Here is a 24154-nt window from a genome sequence, read left to right as displayed (position 1 = left end):
TGCTATAATTAAGGTATTCCATAATCTGTTGTTTTCTTCCTCTGTTCACTTGTGGTCCTGTTCCTATCTTGAACTGCATGACTGTTTAATTAGAGTTGGCACCCAATTTCATCTCAGTATGCTGTAGCCCATTCATTCACCATAGTATCATCAATGGCAGCGTATATATCGACCCAATGAATAAGGCAACCTAACGGAGTAACCTATTTGATTATGCAAACCCGTTTTGCCATTTAATATGATGGAGGGAAATCAGTCTCATACATGTCAGAGGATAATAATGTATGGTGAATCACATAATTAGGTTCAAGACACTTGCAACTATTTAAATGTTCAGACTAGTCTTTGAAATATATAGTGGCTTAATGAACTGCTCTTTAACGGTGCCAAAATGCAAAACAGTGCCTTCCAACAAATAACATGCAACTTCTTCCCTGAGCATTGAAAGACCAGATCACATTAAAGTTCTTTGTGATCCTAGCCATTTCCATTTTAAAGATGAAGATATTTCTTCTCATTATATTATGTAGCATCCACATTCAGATTTATGAAGTGCAGGAAAAATCAGAACATCTCAGACATTTCAATGAAATTCTATCAATATTCTGTCAATTCTGGACAAGAACTGATACCTACAAAAACTCACTTAGCTGAAACCACACTATTTTTCACAACAAAAGCTTTAAGGCTAACAAAGCCAAAGGTTTAAAAGGTTCAAAGCAAAGGTTTTGGGTCCTGATGGCACCCTAACTCTAGTGGTAAATATCAGTGGCCTAAAATCGCTCTTTGCTACTGTTCCAATACACTCCCATACTGGTATCAAATTCGACCCAGCCAGTAACTGCCCCATCAACCTCATCCCAATCATCACTGCAGTCATGGAAGTTGTTGTCAACAATGCTATCAATTAGCACTTACTCACTAACAGTTTGTTCAATGATGCTCAGCTAGGATTCCACATGAATCAGTCAACTCCAGACCTCATTTCAGCCTTAGTCCAAACATGAACATACAAAAGCTGAATTCTAGAGGTGAGATGACGGTGATTGCCCTGGCATCTAGGCAGCATTAAGTCAGTGCATACTAGCTGACTTTCAAACCATTTGATTTTGGTGCACTTAAGGCTAGATTAAAATTTGTCACCCAACTGATATCAATGAGCATCAGAAAATAGAGAAGTACCAGGGTAACCATAGTCACAGGTTACCCTCAACATCAAACCTGATCAACTCAAATAATTCCAAATTTGAACAATCTAAGAAAAATAATTCCCTGCAGAATATTATTTCAAGACTGACAAGTCATTTCTTCCCTTCAGTATTTCTGGGGTTAAATAAGAGCCACATTTTCAAATCCCTTAGCAACTGATGGGACAGATTTAACAGAAACATGAATTATTAAGATTTCTTTGAATCACATTTGGTATCAGAATAACTGGTCACTTGAATATGCAAATTTACTGATGCATCCCCCACCACACACACACACACACAGTGGTTGTTAGCTTCAACCAAAAGTGAAACTCCACGTCAATTCACAATCTAAGCAGTCATGCATGAATACCTCAGAGAAATGGGGGAAAAGAAACACGGCGTATCACTGCTTACCTCTGTCTGTGTCATACAGATAGACAAATCTCTCCCATTTGTAGTGAGTAAGAAGGCTTAAGAGTGCTCCTTGCAGTGGGGGCCTCAGTTGAATAACGAACTGAACTTCTCCTTCTGTAGGGAAGCTTGGAGTGATGAAAGACGTGTGTAGTGCTCCGCAGAAAGATGTCAGCGTGTTTACAGATCTCTTATCATAGAACCCAAAAATGGCATAAACGCCTTTGGAATACTGTGAACAGACTGAAAAAAAAGATCCCTGTTAGTTCTTGAGAGCATCACATTGACAGCAGAACTACCATTATCTACATTCCAAATTATCTTTCCTCCACGTTATTGTGGTAGAACAAAGAGTATGCACCAACCTAGGAAACTAACAAAGGTTCACCAACAACTTTAAAAAGGCTGACTTTACCTTCAAAAGCTGACAATTCAAAAGCAAGTTATTCAATTTAACTTAAAGTGAAAAGACAAAATTCTTTCTTTTTTTTTGAAGGAAAATTGTAAGTGTCTGCAAGCCTGAAAGCAAATCCAAATACTGAAACTATAACAATGATGAGGGTGCAAAATTAGGGGTTTATTTCAAGGTGGCTGGTGGTAGCATCACCTGAAACAGATGAATTTTTATATAATCTAAAACTATAAAGGCTAAAAATTCAAATCAGCCCAGTGATGTGATGCACAATGACTCAGCACCTGCTTGAGGTGATGTGCCCAAACCCCTTCATCTCAAAGTGTGGAAAGCAGGGGCTTTTAAGTGCATCTCATTCCCCCCCCCCACCCCACTAGGGACAGCTGCCACACTCCTATACTCTGCACCTTAGTTCTGCCACTTACACATTCCAGTTTCTTAACAGATGCTCTTAGCATCATTCTCTGCCTTTATCATCACCACTTACATTCTCTTTGTGTTTTTATCAATGTCATTCCTATAATTACAGCCCCCAAACCCACCCTCACAGTGTAAATCTTGTCCGATTTTCCTTGTCTTCAGCTCTGATGAAGGGTCATCCTGACTCGAAACGTTAGCTCTATTTTCTCTCCACAGATGTTGGCAGTCCTGCTGAAATTTTCTAGTATTTTCTGTTTTTGTTTCAGATTCTAGCATCTGCAGTATTACACATTAGCAACATTTAAGAGGCATTTCGATAAGTACATGAATAGGGAGGGAATAGAGGAATATGGACCGAGTAAGGGCAGAAGGTTTTGTTTAATTTAGTCAGGGCATCATAATCGGCACAGGCATGTTCCTGTGCTGTACTTTTCTTTGTTCTTTGCATTTTCCCTTTTATCTTTGGTCTAGGTGCATGCCTGAGTAGCAAGACTTCTACTTCTTAAAGGCAGTTGACACTCTTAAAGGGGGTGTCCTCACAGGCTTCAACAGCTGCCGGAACACTTAGCTGCAGACTTTGAGGGAAAAAAGATGATCACCAATGGAGCAATATTCATGTTGTAAATGCTCTAGCTATGATCACGAGCTGCTGACACTAATTCAGGAAGATTAGGAACCAATTTCCACAATGGAGGGGATTGGAGGAGGGAAACATTGTCTGCATGTGGATATAAATTGCTTTTTTGTGAATCAACTTGTACTGAAGACAGGCTGGCTCCTGTTTCTTCCTTTGCCAGATGGATGTTCAGCAACCTAACAAGCAACACTCTTGAGCATGAAAGAGGGAGAGGGAGAGAAAGAGCGAGAGCTCTCCCAGTGCAGCAGTGGGGACTTTGCTCCAGCATGTGGAAATCCATTTTTTCATCAGACTCCCAAGATGTCTTCAAAGCATCCTCTTCCTACCCCAGGTACCTTAGAGGGGATTGGTAAACATGGATTGGATTGGTCTATGATTATACTGGGTAAAGTACTGCAGTGGTTTGCTGTTTCCTTCTGCAGTATGACTGACGAGGAAACTCTCCCACTGTTAATACCTGCCATCAAGCAAATTAGAAACATAGAAACAAAAAATAGGAGGAGTAGGCCATTCAGACCTTTAACCCTACTTTGCCATTCATTTTGACTATGCCTGATCATCAAAACCAATATCCTAATCCAGCTTTCCCCCCATATCCCTCGACACCTTAAGCCCCAAGAGCGATATCTGACTTCTTGAAATCACAATGTTTTGACATCAATTACTTTCCGTGATAGTGAGTTCCACTGGAAGGATTTACAGGCTGATAGCCAACCTGTTTGGCCATGTTAATAACGCACTCTCTGTGGATATCAAGGCAGAATTTTATGGCCTTGCTCGACCCGTGACTGGAAAATCCCACCCGAGGTCAATGGAGTTCTCCACTGTCCACCCCTCACCCGTTCTGATTCCTGTGGCAGTTGGGGCAGTAGAATTCTGGTGCAAGTCCTGAAGTGGAATTTGAACTCTGGCCCAGGGTTTGGGTGGAATCAAGGCACCGTAAGATCTCCCCGCAGCATACCAACAAACAGTGGCAATGAGACAAATTCCAGCAGCCTCACACAATCTGTCAAGGCCAGTGAATACATCTTCCTATGACGTAGCTTCACATCACCACCGTCACATGCAGCTCGCATACACCATAGTCCCATCACTCATCTATTAGCAGTCAGGGCTCAAACCTAACTTCTAATGCTTTACCTCACTTTCACATGTTTTTTAATATAGCAAATTCACACCCACATCTCAAGCTTCCACGTACTTCCAGCTATTCGGCTATGACAGGAACATTACCCAAACACAGTGTAAAACCCTCACTGTCACCCTTCCAGGACGTTGTTTATCACAGCAGGTGGCAGTACAGAATTGGCATGTCTGTATCTCATGTCAAACTGCTGGAATTTTGCATGATGGAGGACTTTGACCATTACATTCAGCAACACTAAGATTATTCAGGATGATGGTATGTTCACACTTGATCCACCTTCTCAAATCCAACTTCACCCTTATCCTGCTATCTGACATGAACGCAAGCCAAAGATGGTTTGACCACGGATCTCTTAAATTCAACTATTTTCTGTACCTATAACCTAATCTTCCCCATCTGCATTGACATTTTCAGATACATAAGACCTGCTACATGCTTGGCCACTGCAACGATGAAAGGCCAGAGCAGGAGCAGATATCTGATGAAGTAACACTGTCGCTTAATCTGGCATTCACAGCCATCGATTCAGATACTGGCACTGTACAAACTTTCAAGGCTGGATCAGCATGCGGTAAATCATTGGCCAGAGGCGAAGGATATCATACGTGCCAAATTCCCTGAATACACGTTCTGTTGCAGGGAACTGTGACAGACAGCCTACAGGAGAAAACTGATGAGCATGCACAGAGATTCTTGGTTTAGTGGCAGATTTGCCAAGACAGCCTATTGTCACAGTCAAAGAACCCAGGAGTCCTGCTCCAAATGCAGCAAAGAACGTCACTCAGAGCTTGGAGTCCAAACATTCTACTGTGGATGTGTTAATTAACTCCATAACAGTATTGATACAATATCTGATGGTCAATGTCTCAGCTCCCATTGCAGCACAAGCAGATGCTGATCAACACCTCAGTGCTGCTGTGGAAGCTTGGACTGAGGTCAGATCATCCATGCTCTCTGCCATTTAAGCTGAGCTTGAAGTCCCACAGGCTCAAACCACTCACTGCATGACTATGGATACCAATATTCAAAAGGACTTTCAGCCTCTCAGAGGTATCCAGCAAACTGCATGCCAGCAGATTACTAAGATTTGTGCCACCATTGGAGAGTGGCAGTGACTCTGTGCAGCTGGAACCTGCTGTCCTTACTCAAGAGAACAGCACTCATGCTCCCTCCACTGCTATTCCACCAACGTTCCATCAACTCATCAGCCGAGACTACTACTACCCCTGGTGAGATGTTCCAATCTGAAGGCTGGCCCTCAAGACCCAGAGCTGCTACAGGGTGTCCTCCAAGGACATAAGCAATCTCCCAACATGCTGCGCTGAATAACAACATCGCAATGCCAGGCCAGGCAAAGTTCCTCACCAAACAGGCACAAGGGTGGATAATTCTGTTTGGTTTGTATTGTTGAAAATTGTTAAGGTTTTTTTATGGCGTCTTTTAGTTTAGGATTGTGGTCAAGAGAATGATGTGATGGCCTGGAGTAGAGGGGTGGAAATAGGGGGGATTATGGAGCAGCAATGATGTAGGAATGAGATTTTAGAATGCCTCAGTATCCCGTCTGCAGTGAAAGTGCCACGGATGCTGCCTCCTCCTCTTTCTCCCGCCTCTCCTCCTCTGCTCTTTCTCGAGGATTATGCTGAAGGCCTGGTGGTGACTACACCCTTCTGAGAGAAAGGCCACAGAGGACAAGCAGACCACCATAAAATTGATACGCTCCAGTGTGTATTGGAGACAGTTCAGGCAGCAGCAATAATACTGATGGTCTGCTCCATGGCATTCCTGTTGGGAGAATGGTCCTCATTGTCCATTTGATTTGATTTATTACTGTCAGACCAATTGGGATAAAGTGAAAAGTTTTGATTCTTGCATGCTATAGAGACAAAGCATAATGTTCTCAGAGTACATATGGGAGAAGGAAAGGAGGGGGTGCAGAATGTAGTGTTACAGTCACAAGTAGGGTGTCAAGAAAGATCAACTTTAGATCAAATATAATAAGTCCATTCAAAAGTCTGATGGCAGCAGGGAAGAAGCTGTTCTTGAGCGGATTGGTACATGATCTCAGATTTTTGTATCTTTTTCCTGATGGAAGAAGGTTTAAGAAAGGATGACCATGGTGCATGGACCCCCTAGTCAGCTCACTGAGACAAGTCATTGATATGCTATTATAATGATACTATATCCAATCGCTCATAAGGGATGAGGTAAACGTGTATGGGTTCATTTATTGAGACTAAGCAGATGACGACAGTTATAAACAGCAGAAATCTTGAAAGCATCAGAATTGTAAATGTGTTATGCTCAAAACAAAGGTAAAACTAAGATGTTTCTTTGCAAATTCACTGGTGCCTGTGATTTGGAAAAAAGAAAAATTGATATTTAAAAAGATGCTTCAAATACTGAATGATAAAGAAACTGGAGAAATTAATATTGGCAATATTTATTAACATCTTTTCCGGAATAGTTTTTCCCTTCTGGAGTTATCCTGCTGATATTGTTTAAAGGCAGATTATAACAATTATGAGCCAGGTATAGGGAAGTCACAAATAAAAAGAGAAAAATGTTGGAAAATCTCAGCAGGTCTGACAGCATCTGTGGAGGGAGAGTAGAGCCAAAGTTTTGAGTGTGGATTACCCTTCGTGATATAGAGAAGTCAGTCACCCTCGTCACCAAGCTTTGGTTCTTTTTTTAATCCTTTCATGGGATGTGGGTGTTGATGGTTGGGCCAGCATTTATTACCCTAATGGCTCTTGTACTGAACAGCTTGCTCGATCATTTCCAGAGAGTATTTAAGAGTCAACCACATTGTTGTGGGTCTGGAATCACATGTAAGCCAGACATGGTAAGATTTCTGGGTAGAAACAGCAGATTTTCTTCCCAAAGGACATCAGCGAATGAGATGGGTTTTTTTACAACAATTGATAATGGCTTCATGGTCATCGTTAGACTTTTAATTCCAGATTTTTTATGGAATTCAAATGTCACCATCTGCCATGGTGGGATTTGAACTGGGGTCCCCTGAGCTTTATCCTGGGTCCTTGGATTACTAGTTCAGTTTAAGTATCATTATGTCACTACCTCCCCTTCATGGTGGTTACACAAGTTTAACGTTTGTTTATTATTGTCACAAGTAGACTTACATTAACACTGCAATAAGGTTGCTGTGAAAATCCCCTAGTCGCCACACTCCAACACCTGTTTGGGTACACTAAGGGAGAATTTAGTATGGCTAATGCATTTAACCAGCATGTCTTTCAGACTGTGGGAGAAAACCAGAGCATCCGAAGGAAATCCATGCAGACATGGGGAGAACGTGCAGACTCAGCACAGATAGTGACCCAAGCTGGGAATCGATCCTGGGTCTCTGGTGCTGTGTGGAATTCATGCTAATCACTGTGTTACCATGCTGTCCATATTCAGGTATGTCAGGAATGGCTGACTGGCATAGCAAACCAGTGGAGACAAATTTTACTGATGAATTAATTTCTGTTATATTTTTCCACTTACTATATTAAGAATAATATTAAGATTATATAAAAACTGACAATTTTGTATTAATTGAGTGGATTTTTTTTTCGTTTGAATAGTGTATACATCTATCAATTATTTCTGACTCTTGTACTCAATCAAATCGAACCTTAAAATACAAAAATCACAAAGATTTTAAGAACTGAAATTAAATTATATTGGAGGAAAATTCACACTGTTCACAATTTATAATGGAAGCATAAATACTTATTAGTGATTTGGCTGTAATGAGCAAAGGAATATTTCCCTTGTGGATCCTACTGAGTGAGTAAATACTCTCATACAAATTCACTGGCACCTGTGATTAGTAACATATGTTTGGGAAAAAGGAAAATTGATATTTGGAGATTTAAAACAGAACTCTGAATACTGAATGATAAAGAGACTGGAGAAATTAATATTGACAATATTTATTAACATCTTTTCTGGATAATTTTTCAGCCCATGTTCCTGTGTTTAATCATTCTATTTTGTTAAAATAAGTGGGTAGCCCTGACTTTGGGGCAGTACAGTGGCACAGTGGTTAGCACCACTGCCTCACAGTGCCAGAGATCTGGGTTCAATTCCCAGATTGGGTCACTGTCTGCGCAGAGTCTGCGTGTTCTGCCATTTCTGCGTGTGTTTCCTTTGGATTTCCTCCCACAGTCCGAAAGACATGCTGGTTAAATGCACTGGCCACTTAAATTCTTCCTCAGTGTATCCAAACAGATGCCAGAGCATGGCGACTAGGGGATTTTCACAGTAACTTCATTGCAGTGTTAATGTAAATCTACTTACGACACTAATAAATAAACTAAACTAATTTTATAAACAGAGGAATAAGGCAAAATGTCTCTCAACAGCAAGTTTACTGGATGGGGGGTCTTGTAAAATTCCTGGGTGGCATTTTCATGCCCTCCTACCCTACCACCCCCATGGGGCGGTACAGTGGTTAGCACAGCTGCCTCACAGCTCCAAGGACCTGGGTTCCTGGCTTGGGTCACTGTCTGTGTGGAGTTTGCATATCCTTTTCGTGTCTGCATGGTTTCCTCCAGGTGCTCTGGTTTCTACCTACTGTCCAAAGACATGTTGGTTAGGTTGATTGGCCATGCTAAATTGCACTTAGTGCCATGTGATGGGGGGGGCTAACAGGGTAAATATGTTGGGTAACAGGGATAGGGCACAGGTTGGATTGTTGCCGGTGCAGACTTCAATGCCTGAATGACGTCTTTCTGCACTGTAGGGTTTCTATGATTCTATGATACCCACTTACAACTTGTCTGCAAGTTTACATGGGGCGGGCAGATAAGGTCTATGATTCTCTTGATGCCCTCGCCTCAATTGAAACCCTCAAATGGCTGAGGCCACTTCCTGCTTGCCTCAACTTTGTGAATGATGGGAAAAGTTGAGGAAGTGGAGTCACACAATCACAGAATTGTCACAGCACAGGAGGGCATTCAGACCATCGTGTCTGCACCAGCTTTCCAAATGAGCATCATGACTTCTGCCAATTTGCTGTTTTTTCAATGTATCTTTGCACATCGTTCCTATTCAAACGATCATCTAATGCCCTCTTGAATGTCTTGATCGAACCTGCCTCCGCTACATTTCCAGACAGTGCACTCCAGACCCAAACCACTCACTGCGTGAACAAGTTTCTTCCTACATCACACTTCCTTATTTTGCAAATCACGTTAAATCTGTGCTTTCTCACATTCGATTCTTCTACGAGTAGGAACAGCGTCTCCCTATCTACTGTGTCCAGCCACCACCACCCCCCCACCCCTGCCCCCAATGATTTGGTACATTTCTATCAAACCTCATCTTTAGCCTTCTTCTCTGCAAGGACAGCGCTCCCAGCCTCTCTAATCTATCCTTATAACTGAAGTTTCTCATTCTTAAAACCATTCTTGTAAACATCTTCTGCACTCTCTCAAATGCGTTCGCAACCTTCCTATAGTGTAACACCCAGAACTGTTCACAGTACTCCAGCTGAGGTCTAACTAGTGTCTATAAGTTTAGTATAATCTCCTGGTTCTATGCCCCAATTAATAAAGCTCAGAATAATATATACATTATTAACTCCTCCCTCTGCCAATCCTGTGATCTTCAATTATCTGTGCATATACACAGCCAGGTCCCTGTGCTCCTGCATCCACTTAAGAATTTTCCCCCTTATTTTGTATTGTCTCTCCATATTTTTCCTACCAAAATACCTCACCTCACACTTCTTCATGCTGAACTTCACCTGCCACCTATCTGCCCACTCCACTAACTATGCCCTGTGAAGCCTGGGAAATAGGGCAGCTCCCTCAAGGACGCTCTTTCCATATTAGGCACCTGCCCCAACCCTCACGTGACATCCTAAACCTGAAGGTGTTCCTTCCCACCTCATTTCTGCATTAAGACATCAATGCTTCCTCTCCCCATCCCCCTGGGCCTCACCTTACTCTCTCACCATTAGACTCTGAACTCATCTCATCCTGGGCCCCTGGACTGTGGTCCCAGTCCTGGCCACTGCTGCCGTTAGTGCCCCAGGGACTACAGGGCTGCTGGCCAACCTAAATGGGACCTCCGCCTGAGTAAGGGGTGGAAACTCCACCTCCAGCTAATTAACACACATTCGTAGATACTGGTCTGCGTTCCCTGCTAACTCTGAGTGGCAGCCTGAAAAAGCCAGCCTAAGCAAGTATAAGATCGAGGAAACTGTATTCAATCTTTAGGAATCAATCAATCCCTAACTGGGGGATCGTGTTTGACTTTGGGCATAACAACTTAGAAAGGGTGTTAAGACCTTTGAGATGGTGCAGACAGCATTTACTGGAGCCATGAGATGGTCTTGTAGAGCAATGGGTGGTGTCCCTATCTCTAGGCCAGAGCTTTGTGTTTGAGTCCCATTCAAGGACTTGATGGGCATAGAAGTCACATTCATAATTTGGCCAAATAGATTGATTAACAGCCTGTAGCTCCTTCTAATACACCTGATAATAGGCAGCAAGACTGATTTATAAAGGTTAAATACAACTTCCTTGGTTTGGTATTCAATGGGCTATATCTGTCAGATGGCAGGATTTAATACAGATGTTCAAAATCATGCATCTTCTTTTGATAAATTACATAAGGAGAAACAATTTCCAGTAACAGGAGGGCCCATAACCAGAAGATACAATTGAAGTTAATCAGCAAAAGAACCGGAGTCAAGCTGCTGAGAAACTTGATGCTGTGAGAGGGAGGCAATGGCCTAGTGACATTATCGCTGGACTAATAATCCTGGAACTCAGCTAATGTTCTTGGGACTGGGGTTCAAATCCCTCCACGCAGATGGTAGATTTGAGTTCAATTAAAAATATCTGGAATTAACTGATAACCATGAAATCATTATCCGTTGTCAGAAAAATCCATCTGATTCATTAATAACCTTTAGGGAAGGGAATCTGCTGTCCTTACCCGGTCTGGCCTACATCTGACTCCAGAGCCACAGCAATGTTGTTGACTCCCAATTGCCCTTGGGTAATAGGGATGGGCAATAAATGCTGGCCAGGCACTGATGCCCATGTCCCACAAATGAATGACTCTATGAGTTAGTCTGATCTGGAATGCAGTGTGTGAGCAGTGGTGGAAGCAGATTCAATAATGGCTTTCAGAGGGAAATTGGAATATACTTGAAAAGGAACATTTGGAGGACTATAGGGAAATAGCAGAGAAATGGGTTTAATTGGATAGCTCTTTCAAAGAATCAGCACAAGCGGGTTGGGTTGAATAGACTCCTGCTGAGCTGTGTCATTTTGCAGTTCTAACTCCTTTGGGCTCCCTCAAGCATTAAGTGGGAAGATGCCTAAGAAAGTAATAGTTAAGCAGGTTGCAAGGTCACTAGCGTAAACCCGTTTTGACGTCATCAACTGGCAGGTGTGCAAAAGCACCTGGACGCCGAGTTCCCTTGAATTTTTTTCCTCGACATGGAGAAGAGTACACTTCCTTTGCATATTAGCGCAGGAAGTCAGTACTTGTTCACCAAACAAGAAGAAAACAGTTTCACGATTCGACAGCACTGCAGTATTCTGCAGCTTCAACACAGGGCAATATTATACTCAAAGATAAACAATAATTACATCAACATTTCAGGTTAGGAATGTCAACCTGGCTTTCCAGTCTCGCCAACGGTGGGAGCGGCAAGGGCAGGACTGGAAAATTTGGAGAGCAGGCAAAAGGTCCAATAACTTTGGGTGGGAATTTCAGGGCCCACCGGTGTTGGGCCTGAAAAACCCTACTTATTAACTCTTCCTCTTTCCACAGATGCTGCCAGAGCTGTGAGTATTTCCAGAACTTAATGTTTTCATTCTGGATTCCAGTATCTGCTGTATTTTGCTTTCACATTAATATACTGCCACCTCTATTCTTTCTGTCATCTAAGTTACAGCGCAGAAACAGACCATTCAGCGATATAAACTTAATGATTGTTGTGCACTTTGTGAATTCTATTGACGTGTGGAAGACGCACGGAATTTTTTAAGTTGCTTATTCCTGAACTAATATTTTTGTCTTTTGTCCCCTCGGTCATGTGGCATGTAATAACTCGCACTTATACAGCACCTCTGCATAGTAAAATATTCCAGGATGCATCACAGCAGTGCTACTGGTCTAAATTTAACACCGTGCTACGTAAGGAATTATGAAGACAGGCAATCAAAAGCACGGCAAAAGAGGTAAGGAGCATCTTTAAAGAAGGGAGAGTGGTCAAAAGGCAGAGCAGGGAGGGCGTTTCACAGCTTGAGCCCTTCACAGCTGAAGGAATGATTGAAAATGTATGAATATCACAGATAAAGCAAAAATAACTTAAACCTTTCATTTAAAGGGGGGGGGCTGTGTGGTGAAACAGGGGGAGCTCCTCCCTCTGATGACACTGTATTAAATCCATCACCCTTCTCTCTCTCTTTAAGAGGGGTCAAACAGACTCGAAACATTAGCTCTGCTTTTTTCTCCACAGATGCTTCCAGACCTGCTGAGTTTTTCAAGCATTTTCTGTTTTTTTTAATTTAGATTTCCAGCATCAGCAAAATTTTGCTTTTAAAACTTTCTGTTGCACTTGACAGGTCAGCAGTAGAATTTGGAACGCTGAGGATGTTCATTCAAGGAAATGGAATTAAAAAGCAATTTTACACTGGGGACTTTGATAGATACATGGCAACACTTGTAGACATTTTAAGGATGCAAGGAAAGTAGCTTTATTGACATGTTCATTGCTGCATGGAAGAGGAAAAGTGACCAAATTAGTGCCAGAGAGACGGCACGGTGGCACAGTGGTTAGCACTGCTACTCCACAGCGCCTGGGACCCAGGATCAATTCCTGGCTTGGGTTGCTGTCTGTGTGGAGTTTGCATGTTCTCCCTGTGTCTGCAAGGGTTTCCTCCGGGTTTTCCTCCCAGAGTCTGAAAGATGTGTTGGTTCACCTCCCTCAGTGTATCCAAACAGGTGCTGGAGTGTGGCAACTAAGGGATTTTCACAGTAACTTCACTGCAGCGATAATATAAGCCTACTTGTAATACTCATAAATAATAAAATGTGCAGACCCTGCGGAGACAGTGGCTCAAGCCGGGAATCAAACCCGAGTTCCTGGTGCTGCGAGGCAGCAGCGCTAACCGCTGTACTGCCCTGTAAATGAAAACTAATTTCAGTAATTTCAATTCTCTTCCCAAATTTAGTGATGCTCTAAGGCAGACTTTCTTCTGTTTCTATAGCTAGTAACTCCCGGAACTGATCACTAGTCTGTTGCCAGGGGCTTATAGCTTGAGGTGTGACACTCCACAGCAAGTGTGACCGACCAAGATTCTCTCCCTCTCTTAACGGCAGCCATTGATGCTTTTGGAAGGATTTGCAGGTGGACATTCAACCTGTTTGGCTATCAAGTCCTGGGGTGGAACTTGGACATACAGCTTCTGGTCCAGAGGCAGGGGCACCACCATGCTACAAGACCATGCTAGCTTCAGTAACAGTGGCCTTGAAATGTCCATCAATTGTCATAAAAACCCACCTAGTTCACTTATGTCCTTTAGAGGTCATCCTTACATGGCCTGGGGTATAGGTAATTCCAGACACAGCAATGTGATTGACTCCTATACTGCCCTCTGAAATGGCCTAGCATGCCGCTCAGAGCAAGGGCAATTAGGAGCAGGTAACAATGTTGGCTTTAACAGCCACACCCAAATCAAATCACATTATAGAATACAATTAATATTTATCCACTAATTTTGGAAAGCAAAAATCACAGGGAGCGATTTCACAATTTGTGTTATCTAAGCCTGGCTTCATCAGAGAAAGAGAAAATAGAAACTGATCCCAATGAACTGGAACCACAAAGCCAAGGACCAAATAACTATTAAGGGAGATTCACTGAAATCGAGGTCAAATTGCAATTAATTAACTCCACCCTGAGAAACAAACTTAAACAGTACTTTGATTATTAAGAAAACACACAGAACATATTTTGTTCACTATTTCCCTCACCTAAAAATCTTTCTTGTTCAATGGCTTTGATAAAGATGTCCAAGTCCAAAGATATGCAGGTTAGGTTGATCGGTCATATAAAATTGCCCCTTAGTTTCAGGGGGATTAACAGGGTGAATTCGTCGGGTTATGGGGATAGGGCCTGGGTGGGATTGTCGTCAGTGCAGACTCGATGGGCTTACTTCTGCACTGTAGGGATTCTATGATAAATTTTAGCTTCAAGTTGTGGCAATATTGGGCTATTGACATAGGAATTAGGAGCAGGAGTAGGCCATTCGGCCCCTTTTACCGTTCTGTCATTCAATAAGATCACAGCTGAACTGTTTGTGGCCTCAATGTTGTCACCCTGCCTATGCTGAGTGACCTTGGGTTCCCTCATTAATCAAGAATCTATCACGATCTGACTTACCTCCTCCGAAACATAGATGAGAAATATAAAGGTTTATCCATTTAACATTCGGCGCACTATTTCTCTGCAACATATGCCTACTGTTGGAAGTAGCTTAGCCAGCAGATCAGCAATGCTTTTTTCTCAGTGAACACATATGCCTTGATATTAACCTGTGCAACATATTAGTGCAAGAACTGACTTCATTGTAAGATCAGACAAAGAGATTTCACAGGAATTGTGCTTAGTGTTTCTATGAAAATATCACATGGGGGAATTTCCAGACCGTAGTGAAGTATGTAGTACATGTCTGTCAAGCAAAGAAAGAACAGTAGAAAGATTTCACCTCCTGTTACTAATCGGAATTAAACATCTCTTTCCCATTGCTGATTCAACATGCCAGATCATTGTTTTCAGTGCATATTTTAAGTGTCTGCTCTTGTGAAAGGTTGTAAAATAAATTTTATTCACTGTTTCCTGATTTACATGATGTATTCTACTGAAGGGACTGGGAGTACTTCCTCACTCAGTCTCCAGTTACTTGAACAGCAAAATTATACTTTGGTAAAGTTAGTTTAAAATCTTTAATCAAAACTTCAATGAGATACTTCTTTTTGAGGTCTGATTTTAAAAATATTGGGGAACGAACTGTGGATTGTAAAACTGGAGTGGGCAGAATGCTCTTGATAGCAGCCCTCAGTTCAATAATACATTTATCTATTTTTTTTTAATTCCTCGCCGTCAGGGGCTGCCGTGGTTCAAGAAGGCAGCTCATCGCCATTTTCTCAAGGGCAATTAGGGATGGGCAATAAATGCTGGCCTTGCCAGCGACATCCACATCCCTTGAATTAATTTAAAAAAATACTTGACAGCCCCACTGAATCATGGAGCTAGAAATTTAAATATGGTCCAGGAAATAAATAGTGGTTATGTGGTTTCAGTTTCTACTTCCTCTTCCGCCGCTGAAGACAGATACACAGATGACACAAATTGTGAGATCACTACCTGTGATTTCCCGGTTTCCATGTTATTGGATGAACACCACACTGTGTTCTTTGATGTGATGTGGATGTCGCTATAAGGCCAGCATTTGTTGTCCATTCCTAATTGCCCTTGAACTGAATGTCATGCTATGTCAATTTAGAGGGCAGTTTACCAGGCAACAAAAGGAACATTGGTGTGGATGTGGAGTCACATGTAGGCCAGACCAGGCAGATTTCCTCCCCTAAAGGATATGAGTGAACAGCTTGGATTTTTACAACAATTAACGCAAGTTTAATGGCCATCATTAGTGAAGTTAGCTTTCAATTCCAGGAGTAGAATATTCTGGTCCTGCCTGCCATGAGACTGGAAATTCCTGCCTGAACTTAATGGCTCTTTTGCTGGTCTACCAAATTGACCTTCCTGCCCACGATTGTGTTTACTGTGGAAGGGACTGGAAAATGTTAGCCCAGCTTTAACTTTTTAACTGAGTTTAAATTGCCATTGTAGGATTTGAACCACCAATCCGAGCACATTAGTTTGGGTCATTGGATTACTCGGACAGTGACGTTACCACGACACTGCCACCTCCCCCATTTTAACAAAAAGAAAGACACATGCATGAAGCAGAGAATACTATTTATTCTAATTTTCCTTATTAATCATTGTGATTGAAACATGATACAAGCCCTAAACACTGCTGTTGAGTTGGTGAATTTGGGAGAGATCAGGCTGAAATTTCAGAATTTTACCCTTTACCTGAGGTTATTCAGCTCCCTGTGGAATGGAAATAAATTGGAAAGAGTCTATGATGGTGTAAATTATACATGGACTGCTGGAAGAAATGGGCTGATCAGCACTTTTTGGTTTCATTTTTTTTCCACTACAGATCTGAGAAACTGTTCAGATGACCTTAATGATTACATTCAAAATAGTTTACTAAACCACATATTCTCTTGTGGAACCAGGCCCTCAAGGGTAAAATTGCCGTTTAGCATTTTCTATTTGAACTACGAACGATTCAATGCCATGAAACTGAGTAAAAACACTGACTCCTCAGTGCAAATTCAATAGTGCGGCATTTTCAATAGGGATAACAGGGACTCATGAACATCTGATACTGCCAGAAAATCACAGGTTAGAATTTCACCTTTGATGTTTGTGCCCAGGGTTGGAACCAGAAGTGGCCACGAATCCAGTTTCTGCCCAAATCCAATTGAAACTCGCAATATTATTGCTGGTTGACAGTGGCAGCCATTGTGAATCGTGGCCGAATTGGTGGAGCGGGTTCACTGCAAACTTCAAAAGTGGCCTCCACAGGCCGCAGAAGAATGTCTGTGGGAGCACTGGCGGCAGTGGGAGGTCACAGCAGATGGGAGGGGAGTTTGGGTATCCAGCGAACTCGGTTTCCCAGATGACTGCCTCTGATCCTAGCTGGAGGCAGTCACACAAAGGAAAGATGTGCTGGTGCCAAGGAATGGGAGGAGGAGGAGGCCATCCCAGCTCATCGGGAAGGCACGGAGGAAGGTGGCAGTAGAGGTCAGTGGGCATGACCTCGTCCGGAGAACCAGGATCCAGTGACGCAAAAGGTTCAATGATCTTCTGAGCTCAGCATGGCTAAGTAGTGAGTGGGCATTGTGCTGAGTGGAGTGCTGAGAAGGATGGCCATCCCTGAATATAATCAAGTGTGTGGGTCTCATGTAGAGTCGGGTCACACATTTCCTTATGCGGCCCAAGGCTGGAGAGAGTCCCTGGCCCATCGATGGTTCAGGTGGCCTGGGGGTTGGTAATGTTCTCAAAGCTCTCAGAGGTGTCTTGAGTTGTAGGGGGCAGCATGGTATGGCATTCAAAGTGACTCGCTAGAGAAATGGAGTCAAAACAATCTGGAGCGATCTGCCACTGGCTGGGATGGCAGGGGGGTGAGGAGGGGTGTTAATCTGGTGACTGGAATACTACTTGAAGAAACTGAGTGAAAACAGGCTATACAGAGGGAGTGGCCTACCTACTCTGAAGTGGAAATCTTTCAGTAGTTTCAGCAATTTCTTAATTTGAGAATTAATAATTCTGATTATTTTGGTAAGAGTTTCTTCACAGCGTTCACCTGGTTTTCCGGCTAACATTCTCAATGAATACCATCAAATAAAAACAGTAAACTGACTTATTAGTCAGCATTTACTACTTGTCTTCGCCTGCTATGTTCAAGTTGGTTCATCTATTTAGAACATAGAACACTACAGCACAGGAACAGGTCCTTTGGCCGAGCATGATGCCAAATTAAACTAATTCCTTCTCCCTGCCCTTGGTCCATATAAGACTCTATCCCTTGCATATTCATGTGCTTATCTAAAAGCCCTTAAACATCCCTATCATACCTGCCTGCACCACAATCCCTGGCAGCGCATTCCAAACACCTACTACTCTCTCTGTAAAAAACTTGCCCTTCACCTTAAGTGTATGTCCCCTATATCAGACATTCCCAACTTATGCCTCTCATAATTTTACAGACTTCTATCAGGTCTGTCCTCAGCCTCTGCTGCTCTAGAGAAAACAACCCTAGTCTGTCCAGCCTCTCCTATAGAAGAGCATAAGAACTAGGAGCAGGAATAGGCCATCTAGCCTTTTGAGTCTGCTCTGCCATTCAATAAGATCATGGCTGATCTTTTCATGGTCTCAGGTCCACTTACCTGCCTGCTCACCATAATCCTTAATTCCTTTACCATTCAAAAATTGATCTATCCTTGCCTTAAAAACATTCAATGAAGTAGCCTCAACTGCTTCACTGGGCAGGGAATTCCACAGATTCAAAATCCTTTGGGTGAAGAAGTTCCTCCTCAACTCAGTCCTAAACATTCTCCCCCTTATTTTTAGGCATGCCCCCTAGTTCTAGTTTCACCTGCCAGGGAAACAACGTCCCTGCTTCTATCTTATCTATTCCCTTCATAATCTTTCTATAAGATCTCCCCTCATTCTTTTGAATCCAATGAATATAGCCTCAGTCCACTCGTCTCTCCTCATAAGCCAACCCTGTCAACTCCAGAATCCTGCTTGGGCCCCATGATAAGTGGTGAAGATGCTGATGCCCAAGAAGAACTGTATTGTTATCTATCAGCTTCTCTTCAAGGAAGGGGGTAATGGTGGCCAAGAAGGACGTGCATATGCCAAAGCATCCAGAGCTGGCAGACAAGAATGTCCCTAACCTGCACACAATGAAAGCCATGCAGTCTTTGAAATCCTGTGGTTACATAAAAGGAGCAGTTTGCTTGGCAACACTTCTACTGGTACTTGACAAACGAGAGCATCCAGTACCTAGGTGACTACCTTCACCTTTCTCCAGAAGTTGTTACTGCAACCCTCCGTCGCCAGACCCGCCCCGAGACAGCCAAGCCAAGACCCAAAGGTCTGGGTGAGGACTGTGGTGAAGCTGACAGAGACACTTACAGGCGGACTGCTCCCCTTGGTTCAGACAAAAAGGCTGAAGCTGGTGCTAATGCAGCTACAGAATTCCAGTTTAGAGGCAGATTTGGCCGTGGTTGGGGGCAACCTCAATAAATGTGTACAATTTGTTGTGTAAAACAAAGAATTGAAAAACAAAAAAAATTTCCCCTGTATCCCCTCCAGTGCCAATACATCCTTTCTCAAGTAAGGAGACCAAATCTGCACACAGTATTCCAGGTATGGCCTCACCAGCACCATATACAGCCTTCAAATATCACATTTATCATATATAACCTTCAAATTTTTGACCTCCATCCCTCTAGTAATGAAGGATAAAATTCCATTTGCCTTCTTAATTACCTGCTGCAAACCAACTTTTTGTGATTCACGTGTAAGGACACCCAGGTCCCTCTGCACAACTGCAATTTTTTCCATTTAAATAATGGTCCATTTTGCTGTTATTCTTATCAAAACAGATGACTTCACATCTACCAACATTGTACTCCATCTGCCAAACTCTTTCCCACTCACTTAGACTATATATTTGCAAACTTTCAGGGATATATAGCTCATACTCTCTAATTCAGGCAGCATCCTGGTAAATCTCTTCTGCATCCTCTTCAAAGTCTCCACATCCTTCCTGTAATGTGGTGAACAGAACTGAATGCAATATTCTAAGTGCAGCCTGACTAAAGATTTATTGTTTACATATTGGTGGTGACTACTTCAGAAGTAACTCATTGTCTATGAAGCACATGGAGTATTAAGTAAATGCCATCTGGTGCTATAAAAATGCACTTAAATGAAGTAAACTAATTATTTATTCCTATCATCTTGAATAACTAATGAGCAACATGATCCCCACAACAACCTTAGGCAGGTTCATATGTCTCTGGTAGCCTAGGTCTAAAATAAAAGGGAAGGATATATGGAATGCAGGATGCACATTCGGTATAATATTTTCAGGAACAGAAAGGAAGTGGAGATGATAAGGCAAAGTTTCCAGGCTATGCATGATAAATTTAGAACAGTTGTCAATGATTATTTCTTTACACAGCTGAGGACCAATAGCTGGAATAGTTTTTTTGGAGTACTGATAAATTACAGGATCCTGGACTCATTTGTAAAAGATTAGCTCCAATGAAGCTATTCTGAAGATATTCTGAAACTATTCAAAAGGCATGCCGAAGGGAGGAGATCAAATGGGTCAAAAATATTTTTATTTAAACCCATCTCAAGTGATTTTGAGTTGAAAGGAATATCACAACCTGAGGGAGGAGATGAATTTTCAGGTTTCTGCTCTTGTGTTTTATGACATTCAATACACTAATATTTTAATTCCCTGATGTTGTTTAATGCTTTATAATTCAAATACATATAACAGTGCACAATAAGGAGTGATAGCGCATTCTTTTAGCACATTCTAACTATATTTGTCCATTGGCTTCAACTTTGCACAACATAGCATGTTTTAAAGGATAGCAAGAGTTTTTATAAATATATAAAAAGGAAGAGGCTGGCTAGGGTGAACGTTGGTCCCTTAGAGGATGAGAAGGGGGACTTAGTGGTAGGGGATGGGGATATGACTAAGGTCTTGAATAACTTTTTTGTTTCTGTCTTCACGGAGGAGGACGTGAATAATTTGCCGGGTGTTAGAGATGGAAAGGTGGTAGGACTGGAGGGTCTTAATGACATTACTGTTACTAGAGAGGCAGTGCTTGACAGACTGGAGGGGGCTGATTGTGGACAAGTCGCCAGGACCGGATGGAATGTATCCGAGGGCTCTGAAAGAAATGGCGGAGGTGATAGTGGATGCCTTGGTGGTTATTTTCCAGACGTCGCTGGATTCCGGGGAAGTGCCGGAAAATTGGAAAACGGCTAATGTTACGCCGTTGTTTAAGAAGGGTGCCAGGCAAAAGGCAGGGAATTATAGGCCGGTTAGTTTAACGTCTGTTGTAGGTAAAATGTTAGAATCCGTCATCAAGGAGGAAATAGTGAGGCATCTTGAGGGGAATTGCTTGATAGAGCAGACGCAGCACGGTTTCGTTAAAGGGAAGTCGTGTCTGACAAATTTACTGGAGTTCTATGAGGATGTGTCTAGGGCGGTGGATAGAGGAGAGCCGGTGGATGTGGTCTTTCTTGATTTTCAGAAGGCGTTTGACAAGGTACCTCACAAGAGGTTATTGCAGAAGGTCAGGGGACATGGAGTTGGGGGTAGGATGTTAGCGTGGATAGAGGATTGGTTGTCAAATAGGAGGCAGAGAGTGGGGGTCAATGGGTGCTATTCGGATTGGCGGTTGGTGACTAGTGGAGTGCCCCAGGGGTCGGTGCTGGGGCCTCAGCTATTTACCATTTATATAGATGATCTGGAGGAGGGAACCGAGTGTAGGGTGTCGAAATTTGCTGATGACACCAAGATTGGTGGAACAGCAAATTGTGCGGAGGGTGTGGAGAGTCTGCAGAAGGATCTAGATAGGCTGGGCGAATGGGCCAGGAAATGGCAAATGGAATTTAATGTTGGCAAGTGTGAGGTGGTCCACTTTGGTAGGAATAATGGTAGGAAGGATTATTACTTACGTGGTGAAAAACTGCAGCAGGTGACGGTGCAGAGGGACCTCAGGGTCCTTGTGCATGAGTCGCAAAAACCCAGCTTGCAGGTGCAGCAGGTGGTCAGGAAGGCGAATGGGATGCTGGCCTTCATAGCGAGGGGGATTGAATATAAAAGTAGGGAGGTCTTGCTGTGGCTGTATAGGGCATTGGTGAGGCCGCAGCTGGAGTACTGTGTGCAGTTTTGGGCGCCGTACTTACGCAAGGATATTTTGGCCTTGGAGGGAGTGCAGAGAAGGTTTACTAGGCTGATGCCGGAGTTGAGGGGGTTGAACTATGAGGAGAGGCTGAATAAATTAGGCTTGTACTCGTTAGAGTTTAGAAGAATGAGGGGAGATCTCATTGAGACGTATAAGATGATGAATGGGATGGATAGGATAGAGGTGGAGAGACTCTTCCCGCTCAGAAAGGATAGTAGGACTAGGGGGCACAGCCTCAAGATAAAGGGGGGGCGGTTTAGAACAAAGTTGAGGAGGAACTTCTTCACTCAAAGGGTGGTGAATCTCTGGAATTCTCTGCCCATTGAAGTGGTGGAGGCTGCCTCGCTCAATATTTTTAAGACGCGGGTTGATGGGTTTTGGTAAGAGAGGGGATTAAGGGTTATGGGGAGAGGGCGGGAATGTGGAACTGAGCCACAACAGATCAGCCATGATCTTACTGAATGGCGGGGCAGGCTCGAAGGGCTAGATGGCCTACTCCTGCTCCTATTTCTTATGTTCTTATATGTTATAAACTTTTAATTGTTTTTATCAATTACCTTAAGAACTAATAGTGGACAGAGATTGAAACAGAATTGCAGTAAATATGGGCAGAGGTTTGGGAGGCATTCAAGGTTTTCGGAGAGGAAAGTGAGATTGAAGATGGACTGTGATTTACAATGACCATGGGAATGAGGATGTTTGTGGAGGAAAGAATGATATGACACATGCCAAAGGGAGGGTCTGATCTGAGGAAAGGATAGTGTTTAAAATGCCAATTGCATGGGCCTAATTAAGTTGGGTGGTCAACAATTTAGCACAAATGAGGTCAAGGTGGCAGGAGGTGATTCTCATTATGAGTTCAGAGTCTGTTTGCTAGCTTCTACTATCTGCATTCATACAATGTGGTTTGCAAGCTCGGAAACAGGTAGCCTCAGGGGAAGTAAGGGGAAAGGGGTGACAGAGGCAGGTAAATGGCTGGTTTACAATCTTAGTGACAAAGAAATGCATGAGCTTCTCGCACTTGTTGTCTATGAGGTGAAGGTAGATAGAGTGGGGATGGTTAAGACGGTTAAAGGGTCCATAGCGGGAAAGAAAAGCTCTCCAGGTTTACTTTGGAGTAATGCATCATTTTGGCAAAGGACAGGAAGACTTGGCAGTGTTTATTGTGGTCTAGAGCTATCAGATGATAGGTGGTTTCAGTTTTATTTTAGATACCCTCAAATGTGTGTTTCTTGGACATTAGGGCAAAAAGGTTGGGGCCATATCAGGAAAAACGAGTAGGATGGGAGAGAATAAAAATTTTGCTGGGGGCACAGACATGAAAGGTATTTTGATAATTTATTAATACAACCTAACCACAGTACAATTCAGTCCCCTCAAGAAGAAGAGGAAAAACTAGCAATAAAAAAAACCCTCTCTCAATCAAATACTGCCAGGGATTTATGAATAACTACAAATTATTGAACTCGGTACCTATTTGAGAAGATACCTTACATGATGCAATGAATTGGATCTCCAATGTGCCAAGCTCTAAAATACCAGGATACAGCCTGTGCTTGTGATTCCCCATTGAGATCGGGGGAAAAGATCAAGAGTCCATTTTGCTTCAAGCAGTTGTTTTTTTCATAGATACCCTGGAATTAGGAATCCTGAGTGGAGAGACTGAAAAGGGGGCAGGACTGAATGGTAGAAATACATTTAAAGATTTGCGAAAGGATCAGGAAATTAGAAGTTGAGCAGTAATTGAAATAAATGGAATGAATTAAGGTGGAATTGTTGAGAATACTGATCTGAAGGAAGAATGGATGACAGTAACAGTTTGATAATGTGATGTAGCAGAGAGCGGAAGAGGCAAAACTATTAATTACATTTATTGCCAGATGTAACTTTACACAGAAGTTCAATCAGTTAATAAATAAAATGTAATACAGGTCTTAACTTTGTATGAACACCTTTAAACTTGCTACTGAAATCAAAATAGCAAAGTAAGCTAAAACAAGACTTCTTTTTGAAGTTCTATAGCTGAGTCTTGAATAATTTAACCCAGGAGTAATAGCTCTATAGAATTCCATCTCACTGCTGTCAGATAGATTTAAGTGGCAGAGACAAGTGAACTAAAGATAAGGCCAAAACCCTGCTGTATTTATCCAAACCTCAAAAGCTCCTGGATACAGACCTGTCAATCAAGCCAGACCAAAGACATGATTCCAGGAGATACTTGCATTCTATATTAATAAGCGGTGATGTCTGGTGTCAGCATTAGTGAAGGATTGCTACTGCTGAACATAACACGCACCTGACCTGCATTTATAAAA

At 42.5% G+C, this 24154-nt stretch overlaps 1 protein-coding gene and 1 pseudogene across 6 annotated transcripts in view; one reads left to right on the top strand and one right to left on the bottom strand.

Moving 5' to 3' along the window:
- gria3b (glutamate receptor, ionotropic, AMPA 3b) overlaps window positions 1–24154 on the bottom strand; it is a 374879-nt gene that overhangs the window by 311141 nt on the left and 39584 nt on the right. For all 6 annotated transcript variants that reach the window (XR_013886514.1, XM_080187405.1, XM_080187406.1 and 3 more), the window contains exon 3: window positions 1608–1847. Coding sequence is in view for 5 of the 6 variants with exons in the window: in XM_080187405.1 (XP_080043531.1) it covers window positions 1608–1847 (240 nt within the window). In the remaining variant the exon portion in view is untranslated. The remainder of the gene's footprint in view (window positions 1–1607; window positions 1848–24154) is intronic.
- On the top strand, window positions 18668–19146 carry LOC145342652 (small ribosomal subunit protein eS10 pseudogene; annotated as a pseudogene).

The sequence above is a fragment of the Carcharhinus amblyrhynchos genome, chromosome 4 (assembly GCF_965287045.1).
Source record: "Carcharhinus amblyrhynchos chromosome 4, sCarAmb.v2.hapA, whole genome shotgun sequence".
NCBI classification, from domain to species: domain Eukaryota; kingdom Metazoa; phylum Chordata; class Chondrichthyes; order Carcharhiniformes; family Carcharhinidae; genus Carcharhinus; species Carcharhinus amblyrhynchos.
This window is presented reverse-complemented; position numbering and strand designations above follow the sequence as displayed.